At 38.5% G+C, this 23125-nt stretch overlaps 1 protein-coding gene across 1 annotated transcript in view; it reads right to left on the reverse strand.

The window, feature by feature from the left end:
* Positions 1-225: 225 nt before the first annotated feature.
* The window catches only part of nrxn3a (neurexin 3a), a gene marked incomplete at both ends in the record, with an annotated part of 191902 nt that continues 169002 nt past the window's right edge, over positions 226-23125 (reverse strand). Inside the window, 2 exons of the mRNA XM_080041756.1 lie at positions 226-530; positions 22868-22949. Of these exons, the coding sequence (XP_079897882.1) occupies positions 226-530; positions 22868-22949 (387 nt within the window). The remainder of the gene's footprint in view (positions 531-22867; positions 22950-23125) is intronic.

Raw genomic sequence — 23125 nt, forward strand, 5'->3', positions numbered from 1 at the left:
TGTAAGGTCTCTAAAGTTGCTATTTAGCATTGACATTATGCTTACAATAGTAAGTGTGCTTTATATTACAGTACATGTCATCAGTTCAACTACTCAGCACAGTATGGGATAATTCAAGTTCCATGGTATACCATCATTTGTCAAAGCTCCTCACGAGGAAACTGATAAGTAAGTAAGTGTTCTCTTAGTGCTTTCTTTCCTCTTGTGTTCACCAAAGTCTCAGCTTCACACATAATACTCCTTGTCCTTATTCTTCTGTTTCTTGTTGCTGCCTTTCAAGCTCTGCTGTTTGTCCTTCATGACAGCGCCATTGCTTTGCACAGCGGAGTTGGTAATGTAGTTCCTGCTCTCGTCCACCTGGTAGGAGCCTTCGTCTCTGTTCCTGTACTTATACATGGCATAGAGCAGGATGAGGATGCACAGGGCAGCGGCCGCCACTATGCCGATGACCATCCCGGTGGTGCTGCTAGACTCATGGACCACTTCCTCTGGCCCTGGAACTCGCCTGACGCCCGGCTCTGTGGGGAGTGCTGTGGGTATATTACGGAACATTGGGGAGGTTATTAACAGGCCCCTCTCGGCTTGGTGCTGTCTACCTCAAAGGATGTTGTGGGGCAATGGAAGCAACACTAGGTCTGGGCCGGGGCTTTTTATTCATTTTGCCATTGTGGAGGGTTGTGCGGTGGAGGCAGAGGTGGCGGTGGTGCGGCTCTGGTCGGCGGTTAGTGGTATGGCGGTAGTCTGAAGGTGTGTTAGGGGCTAACAGTCTGGGGCTGCGTGAGCTTCAAAGGGCTGACGTGTGGACAAGGTCTGATCTGGTCATCATCAGTAGGGGGGCCGGTGTTAGAACGCTTCCCCAGAGCCATACCCCCGATATATCACCAAGCCATCAGCATCACAAGCATCGCTGCCTCGGTCCGACAAGCAAGGGGACCCCCGCCTCAGTGGCCTTGGACTGGGACTCTTTGGTCGGTCTCATTAATGGTGAGGAGTGGGTGGAGGGGTTGAGGGAGTGGGAATGAAGAGCTACAGAGGGGTGCGCTAATGGATCCTCAAGTACTGGAATGACTAACTCAGCTCCTGAGGTTGGAGACACAACGGTAGGCATGTTAGCAAGGAAGCATTGGGAATTGATTAGAAAACATCTAGACAGAAAAACAGGCAACAGCTCAAACCAGATCCATGACAATGAACTAGATTCAGTTCAGATATAACCATTTTAAAAGAAAATTGGCATATTTGTATGTAAATATAAAGAGGCTTAAGAGGTGTGCAAGGATGATCTGGAAAAACCAAGAAGAGTTGTTTTAAATTCAATGTGCCTAATATATTACATTATTTTTAGTTTCTTCTTGATATCATTTACTAAACGTTTAATGGGACAGGAAAATCCCTTAAAGTAAACTGATATAATGTATGTGCTAAAATGAATGAAAACTTATTCAGCAGAGTACTTACATTCAAATTGCCCTCCCCCTTTATTGGATGAGAAGTAGAACTTCTCATAGTAAAAGGTAATCATTTCACAACACACATTTATGTAGATAGGTTTGATCCAAATAACCAATCATATCATAGTAGAAAGGGCAGACTAACAGCAGGGTCACTGCATGGCTTTCATCATTATTAACATTTTAAACCTCTTGTGTTTGTTATCACAGTACACAACATTGGTGTTATAGTTGGACAGACATTTCTCAGATGCAGAGCTGTTGTGGAGGTAAATGTTAACTTCATCTTCAAGTTCCATTACATTAAAAGAGCACACGGCTATGTAGTGAAGATGCATCTGTTTGTAAGAATGTAAAAATAAATGCTTTTGTAATCCATCCATCAGTGAATTATATTAAATTCTTTATCTATCTATCTATCTATCTATCTATCTATCTATCTATCTATCTATCTATCTATCTATCTATCTATCTATCTATCTATCTATCTATCTATCTATCTATCGGTCTGTCTGTCTGTCTGTCTGTCTGTCTGTCTGTCTGTCTGTCTATCTATCTATCTATCTATCTATCTATCTATCTATCTATCTATCTATCTATCCATCGATCTATCTATTTATTTGTCCGTCCATCTATCTATCTATCTATCTATCTATCTATCTATCTATCTATCTATCTATCTATCTATCTATCTATCTATCTATCTGTCTGTCTGTCTGTATGTCTGTCTGTCTATCATCTATCTATCTATCTATCTATCTATCTATCTATCTATCTATCTATCTATCTATCTATCTATCTATCTATCTGTCTATCTGTCTGTCTATCTATCTATGATCATTGATAAAGAATTGGATTGCATAATGTTTTGTCACATTACAGGGAACACTGATTATTTTTCATGATCTTTTCACTGTTCTGTTTTTCAAACTAGCAGCTGTGTGACCGAAGATTCTGTTCAACTATAACTTTGACTTGAAGTGCACACAATGTCAATGACAGAGTAAAGTCCACTTAATGCTCAGTGTCCTTTGTCAAATACTAAAGTGAGGGGAAAATGTCATGACCTGTACTGTCATCCATGTCATCTACACTGTTATTTATTAAAGGTTCAGTAAGCGGAATGGTCAGTTTAGCTAACTTCCTGTCAGTGACTGCAGTTAGCAGTCCCCTCCCTCGTCACCACATTAATGTATGTGGTCTTCAAGCAGCAAGTTATCTAGCACCATCTCAGATCCATAAGTGTTATAAAACATGATAAAAACCATCAAAACAGACATTGGGAAGGATTTTTACCTGCTCCGCCATTGTAGGCACATACACATTCACTCATCTGTCGCTCTGCACGTGCACCGGCAGTGAGATGGGTGCCGGTTTGTAGCGTTCTCTCTTCTGATTGGTTATTAGTAGTGGGATCCCCGAAAAGTTTATTTGCCGATTACATGCAGAGTGAGTGACTAAGAGATTGGCTTTATGAAACGCGCACACTATATAAGTGATCACTGTATGAATAAAGAGCGATTTAACACTTATATTAACATAAATAAATCGCTTACTTCACCTTTAATAAATAGCTTCAAATAACCACATTTCTAACTTTGTAATTGTCTTGTTAACTCTTTAATAGTTGGAGATCGTGTTAAATGTGTGCAACCATAATTTATACAATTCAAATATTTTTTGATGTGAATGGAATTATTCTCTTCAATAGAAGAGTTACCAGTGATACAGCTTGATAGATGCCAAGAACTCATTTTTAAGGAGGAATGCAAAAAGTTTGATTACCTTTTTTTGTTGTTGAAAAAAGTGACATCAGGGTATCATTGAAGTGAATATTCACACTGCCATTGACATGAAAACTACCCACAGCCGTCTTCAATGTGCATACTCAATCATTCATGCACATTCTAAATTCTAAAACTGTTAAGTGGGTCACAAATGATCACAGACACCAACATACATACAGTATACATCCACAAGCGTAGAATTCTTTACATTATCTATTCTATTCTATTTCAAACTCTGAATGACTACTAAAGATTCATCCACAGTGTGATCGAAGATGCAGTTTGCAAGCTTTTAGCTATTCCTGCCTTTAGTTTGTGTCGCTGATTCAATACTTCTTGAAGGTAGTACTGTAGCATATTGTGTTCATATAAAGTAGAACTATATGCTGAAAAGTGAGTCAGCCAATATGTTTTTTATAAAAATCTTCCCAACAACCACTCCGTTGTACTTGGAACAATTCCTAGTTGTGTCTCAGGATCATATGGTACAACCGAAGGATTAGGAGTTTTTTCGTCATGAGTTTATTTGGAACACAAGAAAGCATTGGTGAATGAGTCTAATACACAGAAACCCATACGCTTTACAAGCACAATGCTAGGAAACTCATAATCATGACCTGGTTGTTCTATATCAAATCATTTAGTAGTGGTAATATTATCATCATATTTTGCAAACTGCATCTTTAAAAGAACATTTCAATCGAGTGATACAAAGTGTATATTGTCAACTTACATCAATTAATTGCCCTCGTGATTTAGGCATGAAGAAAAGAATTTACAAAGGAAGAAAGTTGTGAAAAGAATGTTGGATAGCCACTGAGTACCGCTGACGATCATTTTTAACCATAGCAGATTGTGTTCTACCTTAAAACACGATGGTACAGGGAGGCAACAACACATACACCCACACCACATAACATAAAAAATAAACACCATAAATCTTTTTTTTTTTTTTTTTTTTTTTTCCTGGCAAATAATTTCTTTATACAAAAAAATGTGTACCTATACTTTTTTTTTCATTGCAATAGACTTTAATAGTATCTCAAATCTATTTATGATAGAGTTTTTTTGTTGCTTAAATTGTCCTTTTCTTTAGTGTAGAATGGATGGATGGATTCATATTTTAATATATCTAAAGACAAGGGAGATGGTGAAGAAGGGGTGTGGCCTATGAACATACTACATAGGAGATGAGGGTGATGAGGGTGACAGTGTGAGTCAGTTGCCATGTCCATGTAAAGGCAGTACGAAGCGGTCGGGCGGCATTAGAGCTTTTGGCTGTAAGGAAGGGATGGGATATACAAACAATGAGCAATAGACATGCCCATCTACAGAAAAGAACAACTCTAACACTTACAAGTCTGACAAACCCTAAACTGCAACTTTTTAGCCATGCAATTCATTGTTTTTTTTGTTGTCTTACAGTCAAAATATTATTTAGCAAGGATAATTTTTTTGTCAAAATAGATTTTTAGAAATATGAAAAATATGAGAGATATGAAACTGTTTCACCAACTAATATGCAGGCGTGGGCATACATTTATAAAAATCGCTGAAGTTAAGTTGATTTGTGCAACTGTTGTGGTTTGTAACTTGTTCTTTTAATGAAACATTTGTCAGAAATCAGTACTGTAGAAAATAAAACACACTCCGTTAGTCACTGAACTAAGTCCCAAATCCAAAGAAGTCTAATTATATATAAAACCAAAAATGTTCACACTGATCTAAATATTATCTGAATGTCAGAAAAAAACAAAGCAAACATACTTTATAAGCCAAAAACAATATTCAGAACCAAAATGTCAGGGATCAAGTGGGATAGATACAAAAAAATATGACCGGTCAAAATCATCAAATGAAAAATGTTAAGATGAAGCCATTTAAATTTTGCACACACTACAACCAGATGCACACAATAAAGAAACAAAACAGTGTTGAGAAAGGCACTTGACTGTAAGACGAGCTCCTCTCTCATGAAGAATATATCTGTAATGTTAGTCTGTAAACATGAACTTGTGGCGCAGCAGAGAAGAGTTTGGGATTAGTTTTTAGTGTTGTTTAGTTTGAGCTCTACTAAAGGATGTTGATGCATGCTTAAAGGAAGTTGCATTTAGGGAAAGTAAAAATGAAACAACACAGCAAACTGACCGATGTTAGTAAAATGTTAGACAGACACTGTGTCCCAACTCTACACAAGCAATTCAGACAGTTTACTGAATGGAACAGCATATGAACTGCACACAATGTTTGTGTAGACATGACATCAGTCAAACTGCCCCACCCCCTCCCCCCAGCCATTAAGTAATTGGGACACAGCTCTAACTCAAATTGAACTAATAGCAGTGTGAAAGAGGAAAAAAAGCACAAAACAAAAACATATTAACATTTTGAAATGTACTGTATGTGAAATGTGATATGATGAGGAGTGAAGAGAGGAGCTTAAAGCTGATACCGGTCACATGCGTGTTGGAAGTTCTGCTCCACCTACAATTGTGTTAGCCTCATAGCATAATTGCCTAAGTCATATTTTCTCTACTCTACTTTTACTCTACATCTACTCTATTCTACATCTACTCTACTCTACTCTACATATACTTTTCGTTAGCCTAATAGCATAATTGCCTAAGTCATATTTTAAGGGTTATAGAGTATGGTAAAGTAGATGTAGAATAGAGTAGATGTAGAGTAAAAGTAGAGTAGAGTAAATATGATTTAGGCAATTATGCTATGAGGCTAACGGTTTGTAAAAGCTTTCAGTCAATATGAACCTGCCAAGGCAAAACCTCATCTAACTAATGAGATCACATATTGATTAGAAAGGAGAGCTGTTGAATTTTTTGCATGAGAATCCAAACTATATTACATGGAAGACTTTAATTGTTGGCAGCATGATAGCAGTCTAATGTAAAGAGCCAATAACACTTAAACCCAACCCCATGCCCCTCAACGGTTTATTATAGGCAGGGTAAAAGGTTCACTTATATACACATGCTATAACAGGCATGACAATGAGAGTAAACATCTGCACTTAGAACATATACCAGCTTTAACCCTATAGTGTATTTGGTGTAATGACATCTACATGATTACTCCATGTAAGTAAAGATGTACTCCGAGAGGAATTCCATAAGATGGCCTATGTCTGACAAGTCTATGCTCAAGAGAAAATGAAGGAGACCAAGGGACAGTTGAGTATTTTTGAAGTGGGGTTGTATGGGTTATGGAGATGGCAGTCACGCAGTCACTAGAAGGAGTTTCAGGGAGATGTCACTGCAGACAAGTCAGCTTTGTATACACTGTTACAGTGGGGGTCAGATAAAAGTTTTTTTTTCTCCACGTATATAAATGCTTACCGGTAACACTTTATATTAATAGTAAATGAATCATCATGAATTTATTCATGTTGTACTTCATGAACTCAGTAAGTAATCAGTAAGTCACTAGGATTAACAGTATCTAATGTATGGTTTAACACAGGAACAATACATTAATGAATGCTTCAGCTGTGGTATGTTAATCATAATGATCTTTGAGCCATTACTGATGATCATGTCTTCTTCAAGATCAAGTGTTGAAATCATGAACTAAGCAGATTCATTCTTCATGACTTGATCATGTTTGTGGCCCTTCAAATCAAGCGGTTCATTCAAGGTGACCACTTGTACAGTGGTGACATTGAGATAGTGGTGACCTTGAATAGATTTGAGTTATCTTAAATGGACCAGGTGACCACTTTATTTGAAGGGCCACAAATATGATGAGTCAAGAGAAATGATTTCAACACTTGGTTTAAAACACATGTGTATTGGTGTGACCAGTTTTTGTCACTTTAACTGCAGAGTGACCTATGAAGAAGACTTGATCAGTAATAATGTAAAGATCATGATGATTAACAACCTTAATGCATTAATGACTGTATTGTTTCTGTGTTAAATCATGAATGAGATACTATTAATCCTAGTGAACTACTGATGGTTCATGAAGTACTACATGAATGAATACATGCATGGATTTATGATGATTCATTCTATTGATATAAAGTGCTACCTGCTTACCTATTTGCATTAACACAAACCCATTTTAACGGCGTCAATATTTCTATCGCGAGATTAACGCTCTTTTTGTCTTGCAAACATTGTAGTTTTTTCACATGCTGCTGCAAAAACTAGTAACATTAGAACAACTACAACACCACAAACTGTACATGTAGCTCGCAATTAAGTTAATGTTAAATCAAACTGAACATTTCCTACAGTGTAAGTTCAAAATAAAATCATTAAACTGGCAAAACATTAAGTCAATTTTAAACTTTTACTTTAAAGCAGAAACCAAAACCTAGCATTTCCTAGCCCCGCTGGGCAGCGCTTCAGTCACTCACTGGTAGCGTCTTCCGTGTGTGACACTGGGATACGCAGTGAAAGAACAGAAAGAAAGCCTGACATTTGCAAACAAGTGCAGTCATTCATTTTAACTTTCATTTTCGCTACGAAGGGCGACTGAACTCCCGGCTGCAGCAGCGCCATAGCAACCACCGGCACACAGGCATATAGTGTGTCCACTCCACACAGTCTGAAATAAGCCGTGGATGAACGACTCCCAAAACACTTAGACCTGCAACAACCAGTTTAAATTATTCTTAATACCTAATAATAATTTGTTTTATATAGCCTATGTGGTTTTATAGTTTGTTTTTCAATAAAAACAGGAAGTTCCAATCATGTTTGTGTAGGCTGTTCTAGGGTTGGGGTGGGAGGATCTACATTGGGGCTATTTGCACTGAATTGGAAATTATGATATTTTAGAAAACATAGCCTACATTGAATTACAAGGGCGTAGAGAATGTGTGTGATAGGAGAAAGAAATTAGAAAAAATAATGGGACATAAAGAAATCAAGGGACATTTAGGCTAGAATAGATACAAATATGCGTAATCGTAATTAAATGTGTTCATCGTTTGACAGCACTAATTATAATATGATCATGATATAAGGTCTGTGCTTCTTCTGGTCTAGTTTCTAAGAGGCTGGCGTTCTTTTTGGTATCACCTGTCATTCTCCCTCAACTTTGAAAATAATGCTTATACTAATATCCCTACAAGTTATTAGTATGTATTCAGTGAGGAATAAGAGCTGTGTTTCACACCTTACCAGATGCTGGTTTGTGATGCACACTTTTTTTTGAGTTTTCCTAAATTTTTTGGTGATTTTGCATGGTAAAAATAAAATGTAAATTAACTGTATTGAAGTGTTGTAAGCCTATTAAGATATGGTTTGTAAAATGTATGAGAGACACTGATTGCATCAAGATATATATCTCGGCATTAATGGAAAACATTTTTTTATTTATCATTGGCCATGGAGTGTTGTTGGACCAATATCATATGTTTGAGTCATAATATCTCTGGGTTTTCAAACACCAAAATAAAATATGAACTATTTAAAAAAATCTTATGGAATTCATTGAAAGTAAAGGAGAATACAACAGATATACAACAGAGAACATAATCACTTGATAACTTCTCCAGACAAGCAGCCACACTGACAAAATAAAGACAGGGTGGGGTACGATGGATGATGGTGGATGTTCCTGCCACCGCACAATGGTTCCCAACTTAAAGATGAATGCAGAGAAAATAAAGAAGTTAGTGTAAGTACGGGTGCATGGAGTCAGCCATCCATCACAAAGCATGCAAACATCTCCCTGAAGAGAAAGCTTTGAAGAATTTGCTTAACCGTGTCAATAACTGCTTGAGAGAAAATGTGAGTGTGAATTTGTGGCAAAAGAAATCTTTTCATGCCTCAAGACGTGTTCAAATGCAGTACAGCATTATGGAGGAAGTTGGTAGGTGAAAGCTGACAGACGAATTAGGAGCGTTAAACCAACACATGATTGGATGATTAGGGCCCTGTCTTTGTCTTTCTTTACTAATCCCCATGAAGCCTACCAATGAGCACTGTAAACTCATTTACAGCACAACTATTCACATACTCTATGAACGGCTTAAAAGAGTGAAAACATGTGGTTTGTCAGCAGTACAGCATTGTAATCCTTCCCATTCATACATCTAAAGTTTACTATGAGGAATAACACTACAAACATCCCACCTGATAGAGATCACAATCTGATCAAAATAAAGGGAATAGTTCAACATTTTAAATTATTAGCTTTTTTTGGCACTTTCCATTCCTTTAACTGTGTGTGCATGTTTGATATAGAAATGGGCATAATTGCTCATCCAGATTAGTTTAGCCCTGGTAGTCAAGGGGAGCAGGTCAAAATATAAACTTTTCAACATCACTAAATGCTCCTGTGTGCTTGCTGGGACTTTTTTTTATTCATCACGTAACGTTGCACTCTATATTTTTACATGTTATGTAATTTTAAAATCAAATTCATTGGAAGGAAACCAGGGGCCGTATTCACAAAACATTTTAAGGCTAAGAGTAGTGTTGTTTTTGTCAACGAAATGTATGACAAAATGTCGTCGTCAACGAACATTTATCACGTGACAGAAACGAGACGAGACGCAACGTAAATGGTGGTCATGTGACGAAGACTATAATCAAATAGGCTATATAATGCATTATTGTTGACTAATAAAAACGGTACTAAATGTGGTTTACAAAAACAAAAACTCTGATAAAATATCTCTTCATGTTCATTGACAAAAACGAGAGGACACGAAATGTTATAAGGCTATTTTGTCTCGCCATTATTATTATCTTTGCAATATTTCTGTTTCCTGAGTCTCGAGGCTGCAAACAGGCTACGGCTTCAGATTAAAAGCATTTCACTGGCTTAACATGAGTATTTAACTAGACAAACGTGAGTTGGCTTTTATTTTGAAATAGCAGGAAGTTAGCAGGCGACGTTACTTCCTCAATCCCCACTCACGGCAATATGGAAGATGCAGCTGCGGCGGTGGGTTAACTTTAACAACTAACCAGCTGCAGCCTGAAGTTACTGTATAGGCTAACTGTCAATATGCGGCCAAACGTACTCACGTCATCTTGACTGGATTCCTGTCGGATATTAACCATGACTCCTGTGTTCCCTGCTCTCCTGAGTCATGTCGAAAAAGTATTCCATTGTTTTCTGAACGAGTAGTAGCCCTGTTTGTGGACGTCTATCCATCAAAACTATGACGTAGGTCCTTAGCAATGGTCATCATACCCTTGACAGAGGTCTGTCTTGCTGGAAATAACAGACCTGTAGAATGCCGTGATTTACATAGGATTTTCAAAGTGCCATGTAATAAGTTCTGTCAACGAATTCCACTGTATGCTGTCTGTGCTTCCAATCTCATGGTTCAAACCATTTGTGTTATATCTTGTAATACAAAATCTGACTTCAGTTTACAAGCAATACAAGTCATACACAAACATTTTATTTGCACTTTGTTATTATGTTATTGTAGCTCTAGCATTCAAGAACCTTTTTTCTCTTAATTAAACTTGAATGTAATGTAAATTTTTTCTGGCATTGTCATTTGAAGCTATTTTATTTAGGCCTATTTATTTTATGTAAATGTATGTCATTAGACAGGAGATTTTGAAAAACAAAGAGAAGCTGTCCGAGCTCCACCAGACTGCTGTTCAGGTTGAGGAATCCGGCATTCTTACATGTTTGGTAGCTCAAATAAATATGATGTAAATTCAATCAGAGCGTCTTCCGTGTCTGGAATTGCATGTATTCTTGAGTCTATAAGGTAAAAATAATATAATAAGATAAGATAACCTTGTTTGACTTGTGAAATGGGGGACTTAAAGAACATTTTGATTTTGGCTGTACTATACTAGGTACTTGTACTATATTAACTGGGTTAAATATAATTGCATTACTAAAAAGACTAAAATACAAATGTCATTGACTAAGACTAGACTTAAATGTCATCAGTTTTTGTTGACTAAAACTAGACGAAAATAGTCCCAGATAATTCTGACTAAGAGAAGACTAAAAAGCTCAATACTTTTAGTCAACTGAAACTTGACTAGACTAAAAAGAGTTTAAACGTGACTAAGACTAATACAAACTAAAATGACAGTTTGACACAAAGACTAGACTAAAACTAAACTTAAAACAGGCCGCCAAAAACAACACTAGCTAAGAGTAGGTCCTAACTCCCTGATTTAGGAGTAACTCTTAAAAATAAGGGGCGTTTCACTCCTAATTTTGGGACTCCTCTTTAAGATAAGTGTAATTCACAAAGCATTTTAGCGCTAAAACTAGCTCCTAAATCTATGAAAAGCTAGGAGTCCTCGAGAGGTGTCCTAAGTCACTAAGAGTAAATCACAGACAATCATTTGATGGTGTTTTGGAGAGATTTAATGATAGTGAGCTTTCTGAAGGTACCTTAATAACTGTGAGGGTTTAACGATTGTAGTAAAGCTATATTCAGAAAGTATAGATACATTTATATTTATTATAGGGGAGAACGGGGGAATCTGAGGCATCGGGTAATGTGAGCCACCCCCTGTATCTAGGCAACGGAAAACATTTGTTGTCATGTGAGATATATGTTTTCAAGCCCCTCTCATTTCCCCATGGCCCTGAAAGAGAGGACCTCATGGTGCTGTGGTAAGCATGTTTATTTCACCAAAATAGGTATTTTGCATGTAAAAGTAAATTTTCTTGCTGTCAACTTAATCAACTGTTGTGCCAAAGCAAATGTATTCACGTAGAAAAACTTCTATCATACGTGTTGATGAACTACCAACATATGAAACCATGTGATGCTGATAACTGAAGATTAGCCTGAAATGCTAAGAGAGGTAGTTTTTTCTCAAATTGTGGTGGTGGGGGAAAGTGAGCCAAATGCTGTGGGGGAAAGTGAGCCACTGTCTCACTTTCCCCCACTATGAGTCACAAGTTAAGTTTAGTCTTAAACATATTTTAATGTGATATTACATAACATACAGATCCTTCTCATATAATTAGCACATTGTGATAAAGTTGATTATTTTCCATAATGTAATGATAATAATTGAACTTTCATATATTTTAGATTCATTGCACACCAACTGAAATATTTCAGGTCTTTTGTTGTTTTAATACTGATGATTTTGGCATACAGCTCATGAAAACCCCAAATTCTTATCTCAAAAAATTAGCATATCATGAAAAGGTAATCTAAACGAGCTCTTAACCTAATCATCTGAATCAACTAATTAACTCTAAACACCTGCAAAAGATTCCTGAGGCTTTTAAAAACTCCCAGCCTGGTTCATTACTCAAAACCGCAATCATGGTAAGACTGCTGACCTGACTGCTGTCCAGAAGGCCATCATTGACACCCTCAAGCAAGAGGGTAAGACACAGAAAGAAATTTCTGAGCGAATAGGCTGTTCCCAGAGTGCTGTATCAAGGCACCTCAGTGGGAAGTCTGTGGGAAGGAAAAAGTGTGGCAGAAAACGCTGCACAACCAGAAGAGGTGACCGGACCCTGAGGAGGATTGTGGAGAAGGGCCGATTCCAGACCTTGGGGGACCTGCGGAAGCAGTGGACTGAGTCTGGAGTAGAAACATCCAGAGCCACCGTGCACAGGCGTGTGCAGGAAATGGGCTACAGGTGCCGCATTCCCCAGGTCAAGCCACTTTTGAACCAGAAACAGCGGCAGAAGCGCCTGACCTGGGCTACAGAGAAGCAGCACTGGACTGTTGCTCAGTGGTCCAAAGTACTTTTTTCGGATGAAAGCAAATTTTGCATGTCATTCGGAAATCAAGGTGCCAGAGTCTGGAGGAAGACTGGGGAGAAGGAAATGCGAAAATGCCTGAAGTCCAGTGTCAAGTACCCACAGTCAGTGATGGTCTGGGGTGCCATGTCAGCTGCTGGTGTTGGTCCACTGTGTTTTATCAAAGGCAGGGTCAATGCAGCTAGCTATCAGGAGATTTTGGAGCACTTCATGCTTCCATCTGCTGAAAAGCTTTATGGAGATGAAGATTTAATTTTTCAACAAGACCTGGCACCTGCTCACAGTGCCAACACCACTGGTAAATGGTTTACTGACCATGGTATTACTGTGCTCAATTGGCGTGCCAACTCTCCTGACCTGAACCCCATAGAGCAGGGGTGTCAAACTCATTTTGGTTCGAAGGCCACATACAGCCTCTCTGATCTCAAGTGGGCCGGACCAGTAAAATAATGTCAAATCCAAATCTTTAGCTTTGTTTTTCAGTTATATGCTTTATCACTCAGCCTACATATGTAACCTACATTATCACGGATCACAAGGGATCTCTGTAGCCCCCAGGAAATGTCTTAGTAAAGGTTGCTGCTGGCCAGGGGAATAGGAGGTGCGGCGCAGCAAAAATGTTGGGGGTATTTTGCTCAAAGATGCCAATACGCACTAATGAAATAAACAACTGTTTATTTGAATACACAAATACAACAGGCACTGACCTTACAGTTGTCCAATTTTGTTTACTATATGTACAGGGACACATTTTGTGCAAACATGCAGACAGTACAAAATACAATTAAATAAAAGTGCAACTTCTACTGTTTTGATTTATTTTTAAATACAGAGGTTATTTGTTGTTTTGGAATACGTTTTTCCCAATTTAATTTAATTTTAATTTAACTTACTTTTTTTTTTTTAAATGCTCAGAAATGTGTGCTCTACAAGTCGCGGGCTGGATGTTTGACACCACTGCCTTAGACACTTGACACAATCAATCATCAATATTAGCATGCTATTTGGCCACATATATTGGCCTATTTACAGCCCTCAGAAAACTGACAGCTCTTCTTAGATGCAAGTTCATCAATTCATGGCTTAAAATCCTGAGCTGTAGAACTTTCAGCAGACATTCCTAGCTGTAAGCCACGTACGTTTCCTAACAGTTGGGAGCGTATGCGACGTGTAGATATGGCACAGGCTCCATGAAGAAGAAGATTTTTTTTTTTTTTTTTTTTCAGAATTGATTCAAATCGGCCGAATTGATTCGCGGGCCAGATCAAAACGTGTCGCGGGCCTTGAGTTTGACACATGTGCCATAGAGAATCTGTGGGATATTGTGAAGAGGAATTTGAGAGACACCAGACCCAACACTGTGGATGAGCTTAAGGCCGCTATCGAAGCATCCTGGGCCTCCATAACACCTCTGCAGTGCCACTGGCTGATTGCCTCCATGCCATGCCGCATTGAAGCAGTCATTTCTGCGAAAGGATTCCCAACCAAGTATTGAGTGCATAACTGAACATAATTATTTGAAGGTTGACTTTTTTGTATTAAAAACACTTTTCTTTTATTGGTCGGATGAAATATGCTAATTTTTTGAGATAGGGATTTTTGGTTTTTCTACACTTTTTTGCCAAAATCATCAATATTAAAACAATAAAAGGCTTGAACTACTTCAGTTGTGTGTAATGAATCTAAAATATATGAAAGTCTAATGTTTATCAGTACATTACAGAAAATATTGAACTTTATCACAATATGCTAATTATATGAGAAGGACCTGCATGTTTTATTTTAATGTCATACACATTGTAGATAAGCCATCATGCCAAGGAAATACACCAGGAAGACGACCTGGGGCAACCACACGGAAAGAGCACCTTCTCATCTTTCCCTGTAACCTTCAGGGCTGGAATGTAGAGTAGGCCTAGTTGTAGAGTATGACAGGCTGATGTTATAGTCCAGTTGGGTCTTCTCCTGTGTTCTGAGTCCCAGGCTGTTCTTGCTGGTTCTGATTTTCCTATGCTTTGACCCCCAGACACTAGCTGGCTCTAAGGGTCCTGTGTTCTGACCCCCAGGCTGTGTTCTAATCTAACTGGTTCTATCTTTCATTTGAATCTTATTAAAACCTTTTGAATTATAATATGTTGTATTTGATTTTGTTTAGAGTTACTTTCAAGTGTTTAGAAAATTTGCTTTGCTTAATTGACCAAACCCCATCATTCTTTTACTAGTCCGAAATTAGTTCTGGAATGTGTGGCTAGCTTTCAGGATTCTTACTGTTACAATATGTGTTGTTATGGTAGTTTCAGAGTGGAGAAAGTTAAGTGGATCAGTTTACCCCACAGCTGGGGTAAAGTGAGCCACATGACAACTTTTTTTAAAACAATCATATTTTCACTGCCCTTTGTCTTGAAAAAATTCTGCTCATGCCCATTTCTAGGAAACATCCTGAATTAATGGGAAATGTGTAAATTTGAGTGAGAAATCATTTTAGCTACCAAATGTAAAAAGTGGCTCAGATTACCCCGTTCTCCCCTATTTATATATATATTAAAAAAAAGTTGTTTATTAAGCTCCTTTTTCCTGCAATTGCTGACGTTTTACGATGCACTGAAAGTTACTGTAGGTGTCATGTTTGGGTTTCATTTCCTACTAGAGTCATTTACCTATAAAGGCCTATACGTGAAGCTTTGCAGCATCAGGTCTGCCACTGTATAGTCAAGCCTTTTTCCTTCTGCATTCACTTTACCATTTCGCAGGCTGTTGCTTTTTTTTTCCTTTATAGATATCCTCATAATTTTTTTTACCAGATTAATCTTCATTTTAAGAGAAATACTTTTTGTATTACACTTTGTCTAAAATATGTAATAAAATATGCAAATGAGTAGGGATGGGAATTGATAAGAATTTAACGATTCTGATTCTGCTTATCGATCCGATTCCTTATCGATTCTCATTGTGTGAGAAAATAAGTACAAATGTGTTTATTTGTATTAACCTGCTTAAATATCTGATCAGAAGTGTGTCTAGTGTGTGCAAAGATTATCAAGAGTACTTTAGGATTAGGAAATTGTCAATTTTCACATTAATTGGTCCGGACAAAAAAAAAGGTTTGCCTTTTTAAGCCCTTTATAAGCCCGCCCGCTGTTTATTATTAATATAACAGCCCGTCATCAGACACATGTGCCGGATGGTTTTTGCACATCGATCGCTCCATCAAGTTATCCAAGTCAGTGCTTTTTGTATGGGCAGAGATCGTTATTTTAAGTGTGTCTTTATGAAGTTTATTGTTAAACTTAAGTGTAGACTATTGTTTCCTTATCACCGCCGAGTTCCGCTGTTTGTTGTTTTGGGTTCGTCTCCACCCGCCGTGCGTAAAGGCAGCAGAACAGCTGACGGAAGGAAAAAGAAACAAACTAGCTGACGAACGTGAGTAAACACTGCGGGGCTTAAGGCAGCGGTCAAGAAAACCTTTTTGCTTTGCTTTATGCTGCTCTCACTTTTTTTTATCTCTCACTCCCTCTTTTTTTTTTAAAGATATTTTTTTTTTGGCATTTTTATGCTTTTTATTGATAGTGTAGAGACAGAGTTGAAATGGGGCAGAGAGGGGAGTGACATGCAGAGAACGACCACGGGCTAGAATCGAACCCGGGTCCGCTGCTGGCCGAGGCCCATGGGGGGAGTATAGTCTAGCTGCAGCCCCGGAGAACAATACCGGGGATGCAGCTGGATACTATTGGAGTGGGGGGACGCCCTACCAACTGAGCTAAGGGCGCCCCTCTCCCTCTTCTATTAGCCCACACATATGCCTACACATACGTTAATTCTCACACATTGAAGTCCAATGGGCAATTCTGGTGTCGACTAGACAGGCAGCGGACATTTAAACGTTTAACCGTCACGATCGCCGTCTGCTCGCTTGCGCTCGTGCTTGTGCGCGTGTCATTTGACGAAATGGAAACTTTACAATTGTTGCAAGTGGCCGTACTGTCATCTTTTCAAGTGAAAAACAACCAACATTTAGAGAGAGTCTGTCTCAACGCCATGTTTGCTGCGTTCTGAACCAAAACAACGCAGCGTGAGTGTCAAGTCACGACGCATTTGCAACAAGCAGAATCGTTAAGCAGGCATGTTAACGATTCCAAGGAATTAGTTGACTCGGCACTCGGGTCTCGATTCCCATCCCTACAAATGAGGCAAAAGCTCATTAAATATGCCTAGCCTATATAAACCCTTTAGTAGAGGTCCTGGATACGATGTGTATGCACTTCCTTTAGCGAAGAATATCTCAACTGTTATAGACTAATATGACCCCATTGAACAACATGGGATGTGTGCCAAAATCTCTACCCGGATGAAAGTCCTGAAAATGACATCAACATGTTACACTAGTATCACACTACGTGGTGAATGGGACTTTTTTTTCCCTTTATAGATATCCTCATACTTTTTTTTACCAGATTAATCTTCATATTATGAGAAATACTTTTTGTATTACAATTTGTCTAAAAAAATTAATAAAATATGCAAATTAGCCAATATCTCATTAAATATGCGTACATATAAACCCTTGAAGTTACAGATTTTCTGAGGGGATCACAATGTTCACAATGACAATGACTATAAGGTCATAGAAGAGTGTAAACATTCTGATTTGATATATAATGAAAATGGCAAAAAAACAGTCAACCTATTACGTACTGTATGTATGCATGCATATTTAATGAGATATTGCCTAATTTGCATATTTTATTAAATGTTTTAGACAAAGTGTAATACAAAAAGTATTTCTCTTAATATGAAGATTAATCTGGTAAAAAAGTATGAGGATATCTATAAAGAAAAAAGTCCCATTCACCACATAGTGTGATACAAGTGTAACATGTTGTTGTGGTGATTTTCAGGACTTTCGCCCCGGATAGAGATTTTGTCACACATCCCACGTTGTTCACTGGGGTCATATTAGTCTAAAACAGTTGAAATATTCTCCGCTAAATGAAGCGCATACAAAACTTTCCCAGGACCTCCACTAAGTGAGAGTGCATGGCCTGAAGCTCTTCAATAAGTATATGTCCAATTCAAAACATTGTAAAATTGAAAATGAATAGGCCTATGTGGTATTATTGTGGGCTAATATTGAACTAATGTGTGGGAAACCATGCAGTAGTATATTCTATATTCTTGCTCATGTTACTCATGTTAAATCAGTGTCACTTATCATTAATTGTATTTAAAAACTCTTTACTTTAATACAGCGACACAATATGGATATCTCCCACAGAGTTTCTATCATAAATTCACTCTTAGAAACTCATTCCCTCTCAACCAATCACTGTGGGCATAGAAGGTATGAACATGACATCATCCATAGCAACAGGGTCAACCCCGCCCTCGAGTCTTAGCTTAGGAGTCCCTCCCATTCCTTAGTAAAAGTTGGTCTTCGCAGCTTTGTGAATAGGTTTTAAGAAATTACCCCTAATTAAGAACTTTTAGTGCTCCTTAAAAGTACTCTTAGCGCTAAGATAAAAGATTTTGTGAATACGGCCCCAGGAAGTGCCCGTGACGGTTACGTATGCATTTGGTTCTTAAAGGACATAAAGTGTAAAAATATAGAGCGCAACATAACGTGGGAAATAAACAAGTACCAACAAGTGAGGCAGAAAGCTATAATGCTTAAAATACATTTTAAATGTTGAACAATGCCTCTAAGCAAACTACCTTTTTTCAGTTCACCTAGCTTTTCATCTGCAGAATATCTCAAAATGATTTTAAATGCAAATATTCCTGAACTAAAAGTCTGGTTGTTAGGTTAATAGAAAATGTGTCAATCTGAGTCATTTGAATAAGAATACAGTGTTTGATATAATCTGTTATTCACATAGGAGATGTGTATGTGTGTGGATTAAAGGTCACATATTATGCTAAATGCACTTTTTAAATGTGTTCCAACATATCCATGGGTCCACGGTGTGCCTAGAGACTGCCAAAATATAAAAAAAATAACAATCTCTCCTTTTCTCACTCTCCCCCGTTCTGAAACCCCCCCCCCTCCCCCCAATATACTCCGTTCAGAATTCTCGCGGTTTATGACGTCATAAACTGCACAGCCACATCCCCATATTTTCTTTATATGTCCATGCTTCCCCCCCACATTAGCAGTAGTCTATGATAACCCCACCCCCCCATTTCTTATTGGTCCACGGCCCCGAGATCCTCTGGAAAATTTTCAGAGCGACAGCCATGTTGCTTTCCCCGCTAAGCGACAAGATGCCCATAGTAGCCTACAGCCTGAATGTTACATACACCAACACAGAATGCTTTTGCTCATACTCCACTAATTTATCTTAACCACAGCAGTCTATGCCTCGTTTTTAATAACACAACGGATAGGAAGCTACTTGTGGGTTTTTTCAAACAGTGAAACTGAAAGAAATGTTTTTATTGGTATTTTTGCCTGACTGGTGTATAGCTATTTAGCTTTGGGACAAGCATTCAGCTTTTGCTCATAAAAACATAATTCTATTACCCACACCAGTCTGGAAATGCCTCGTTTTTAACAGGACAAAGGATTGGAACTTAATAATGTGGAAGTCAACTTTGAAGATATTTTTTTCACTGATTTGTGTGGTATTTTTAGCCGGTAGCTTCCGAGCTAGCTTTGAGACAAGCATTCAGCTTTTGCTCATAAAAACATAATTCTATTACCCACACCAGTCTGGAAATGCCTCGTTTTTAACAGGACAGGATTGGAACTTAATAGTGTGGAAGTCAACTTTGAAGATATTTTTTTCACTGATTTTAGTGGTATTTTTATTTTATTTTATCGTCTGAGTCTTATTTTTAGCGTTAGCGCCCATGTAGCTTCGGTTGTAGCACCAAGTTTTGCTCATAACACGCTGTTTATATTCCCCACAGCAGTCTGAAAATGACTCGTTTTTAACATGACAAAGGATGGGAAGATATTCCTGTAGAAATCAAACTTTGAAGCTACTGTTTTCACTGGTTTTAATCATGTCAGGTCATGTCAAACTGTTCTCAAAGTATGGCTTAGCTCCGGCCGGGTAAACACTGTGTTCGCAGTCACGCAGTGTCTCTCTAGTATCGCGAGAGCACGGCAGAGACGGTGGGAGAGCCCCATGGACATATAAAGAAAGCCCGGCAGAGAGGTGGGAGGGGCCAGCCAGATCGCACAAATATAGGTCATCCTGAGACCAGAGGACAATCAGGGTATAGAGGTTTGCTACAATAAATGATCTGAACGGGTTTTTCCGCAAACATCTAAAAAAATAAGTATTAGGGACTAGCCTACTTAGACCATATAAAATTGACAGCAAAGTGCATAATATGTGAGCTTTAAAGCTGAAAGTATACTTGCTGTTAACTACACAAACATGGCGTCATCCACACTAGTATTGTGCGTTGGTTTGAAACGTTGTGTACGTCCTCCAACATTAACATTGTAGGTTCTTGAGTAACGCAGTTTGACTGTGCCATACATAGTCCAGTATGTGAAGAAATATATTTACTATGTGTACACAAAGGCGTGGTTGAACAGCAAGTACTGTATATTGTAGGCTTAACAGTGCCGTGCCCTTTAAAGGGTGTGTGACAGTGGGATTATTTTGTTGTACACAACATGTTCCTGATTTTCTTTTGTTTTTATTCTCAAGGTTTTTCTCATAGTTATAACAATCCTTTGCAATGTCTTTTATTTACATTCACCTCTCAAAATGGAGAAACAAAGATGAAAAAAATGTAAAATACATCACTGTGTACACTGAGTGTAGACGTCATATTGAATTTAACAGAAAAACAAACAAACAAAATGTTTTATTTCAAAATGAAAATCAGTAGAGCAGGGGTTTACAAAGTGTGAGAGTGAGCGCCCCCCACCCCCCAAAAAAAATTATTTTTAAAGATCTTATTTTCATTATTTTACACATTTTAAACATATTTTTGAAACATTCTAAACATCTTTGTGCGTTTTTAAACACATTTCCTTAAACATTTTAACATCTTTATCGAAGAATGTTTTTGTTTAGCTTTTTTAAAATACATTTGAACATCTTAATCCAGTGTTTTAATCCTGCTTCCTTTAAGCATGGATAGTAGTGACTGAGTGTGCAGTGGAGTGAGAGAGATAGGCAGACAGACTTTCCCAAATTATTGACTATTGTTCATTCACACACCCAGTGTTTCTTTCGCTAGTGCCTCCAATGTCCTGCTGGGTGAAAATATTAGCCAGCAGAGGACCAGCCCCTCCTAGGGGTGTCCGGGGGTATGCCCCCCCCCGGGAGATTTTTTTTTACCTTTTTAAAGTGAAATGCATGAATCTGGTAGCCTGGCATTCCCAGACCTGCCCCTAGGCGCTGGCAAATTAAATTTGCTGCGCCTGTTGGTCTGGCCACGCTCCGTTGAAGCTTTATCAAGAAGACCAGAAATCTGGGTCTCACGTTTCAATTGGTTCTATCTAATATGGGCGCGCCAGAGCCCTTTATATGGTACTCTGGGGAGGACGTAACCGGATGACGACAGTGACGTGCATGCGACGTCGAAGCCGTGATAGTAAACATCAAAGATGGCTGCGGATATGTTGTGTGAGTTTGAGACTGCTTTGGCCTCGACCCTTAACGATTTGGAAGACGGCACTCAAATCTTTCATTAGCAAGTAAGTGGAATGTTCTGTTTTGCCGACCGACAACGGCAAACGTTTATTTTAACAGTTTAACAGCTGTTCGCTAAACGAATGGGGCTTACGTCACCTTGTGCATGCTCTGATTGGTTGTAGTGCTATCCAACTGCGTGCAGTGGCATTTGAAATGCACGAGTAGGAGCCGCCCCTTGAGTTGGAAATTACTATTGATCGTGGCCAGACCCTCTATCGTTCAAGATATCAGGGTATGGATTTCCAGGCTATGAATCTGGTGCACTTTGAGAGGAAAATTAAGAGGCTAAATCTGAGGAATTTTGTGTGAACAAATAATTTGGAGACACTGAGTCGGATGAATTAGAAGCTATTGAAGACACATGAATTTTCCATAAAAATATTAATTTAAAATAAAATATTATGCAGGCTCCTCTGGGATGGGCTTGGAGCTCTTTTTCTTTAACGAGACCTATTTCTCTGTAATATAGTGAATGCATTTAAATGCAGTGAGAGGAACGAAGCAGAAGAACTCTTGTCCAGCTATCTTTATTTCCACAGACGAGGCTGAAATAGACTATAGACTATACACATTGCATGGGCAACTGAAGGCAGCCCCATTTCCAAATGTTTTTAAATAAACTCAATACACACTGTGCATGGACGTGAACGTGACGTGATCAGTTAACTTCGGATTATCTCCCAGATGAACTGATTCAATGATTAGGCTATTAACTATCTAGACCAAAACATTATATCCCTTTTTTTGATACTACTACTCATTCATCCTCGCCCCCCCTGCCATAACTCAACGCCCCCCCTGGGGGCGCGCCCCACAGTTTGAAAACCACTGCAGTAGAGCAATGAATGCCACGAGCACTGTTACGTTTTGCAGCATCGGTGCGAGAACATGGTTCACCATCATACAAATTTTGTATGAAAATGTACTAACCCCTATTGTTCCCCTCAGCAAACAAAATGTGTATGTATATTGATGAACATGTTAACCGCTTTGGAAGACCCCATGTGCAAGTGTAGCTCATGATATTAATGGCCTTCTTTATTACTGTTGTCAACTAGCGACATATTAAATACACTGAATGGTAATGACTCATGTACTAGTTCAACTATTTTCAATTTGAATTGAATAATTCATCTTTCATCTATGCTTACTGTTATTGGCTGTCTTATGAAGTTACACTTAGTCTAACCATGGGGTTTGATGCTTGGAGGATACATTGATCCTGTGATGAACATGAGCCAAAGCACAAAGAAGCAAGCCAATGCAAACTAACCTAGCCCACCTGCATGGCTGGTCTCACACTCTTCCAGGTCCTCATCATCACTGGAACACTCAGCAGAAGAGACAATGTCCTCTGCTGTATGCTGCAGGCCCAACACACACGCACACACACACGCACGCACGCACGCACGCACGCACGCACACACACACACACACACACACACACACACACACACACACACACACAGACAAGGGGAAAGTGTTAACAAGGTAAACAGGAAAGTTCACTTTTCTTTATAAGATTCCAGGCGCATCTGGC

The sequence above is a fragment of the Ammodytes marinus genome (assembly GCF_949987685.1).
Source record: "Ammodytes marinus genome assembly, chromosome: 15".
NCBI classification, from domain to species: domain Eukaryota; kingdom Metazoa; phylum Chordata; class Actinopteri; order Uranoscopiformes; family Ammodytidae; genus Ammodytes; species Ammodytes marinus.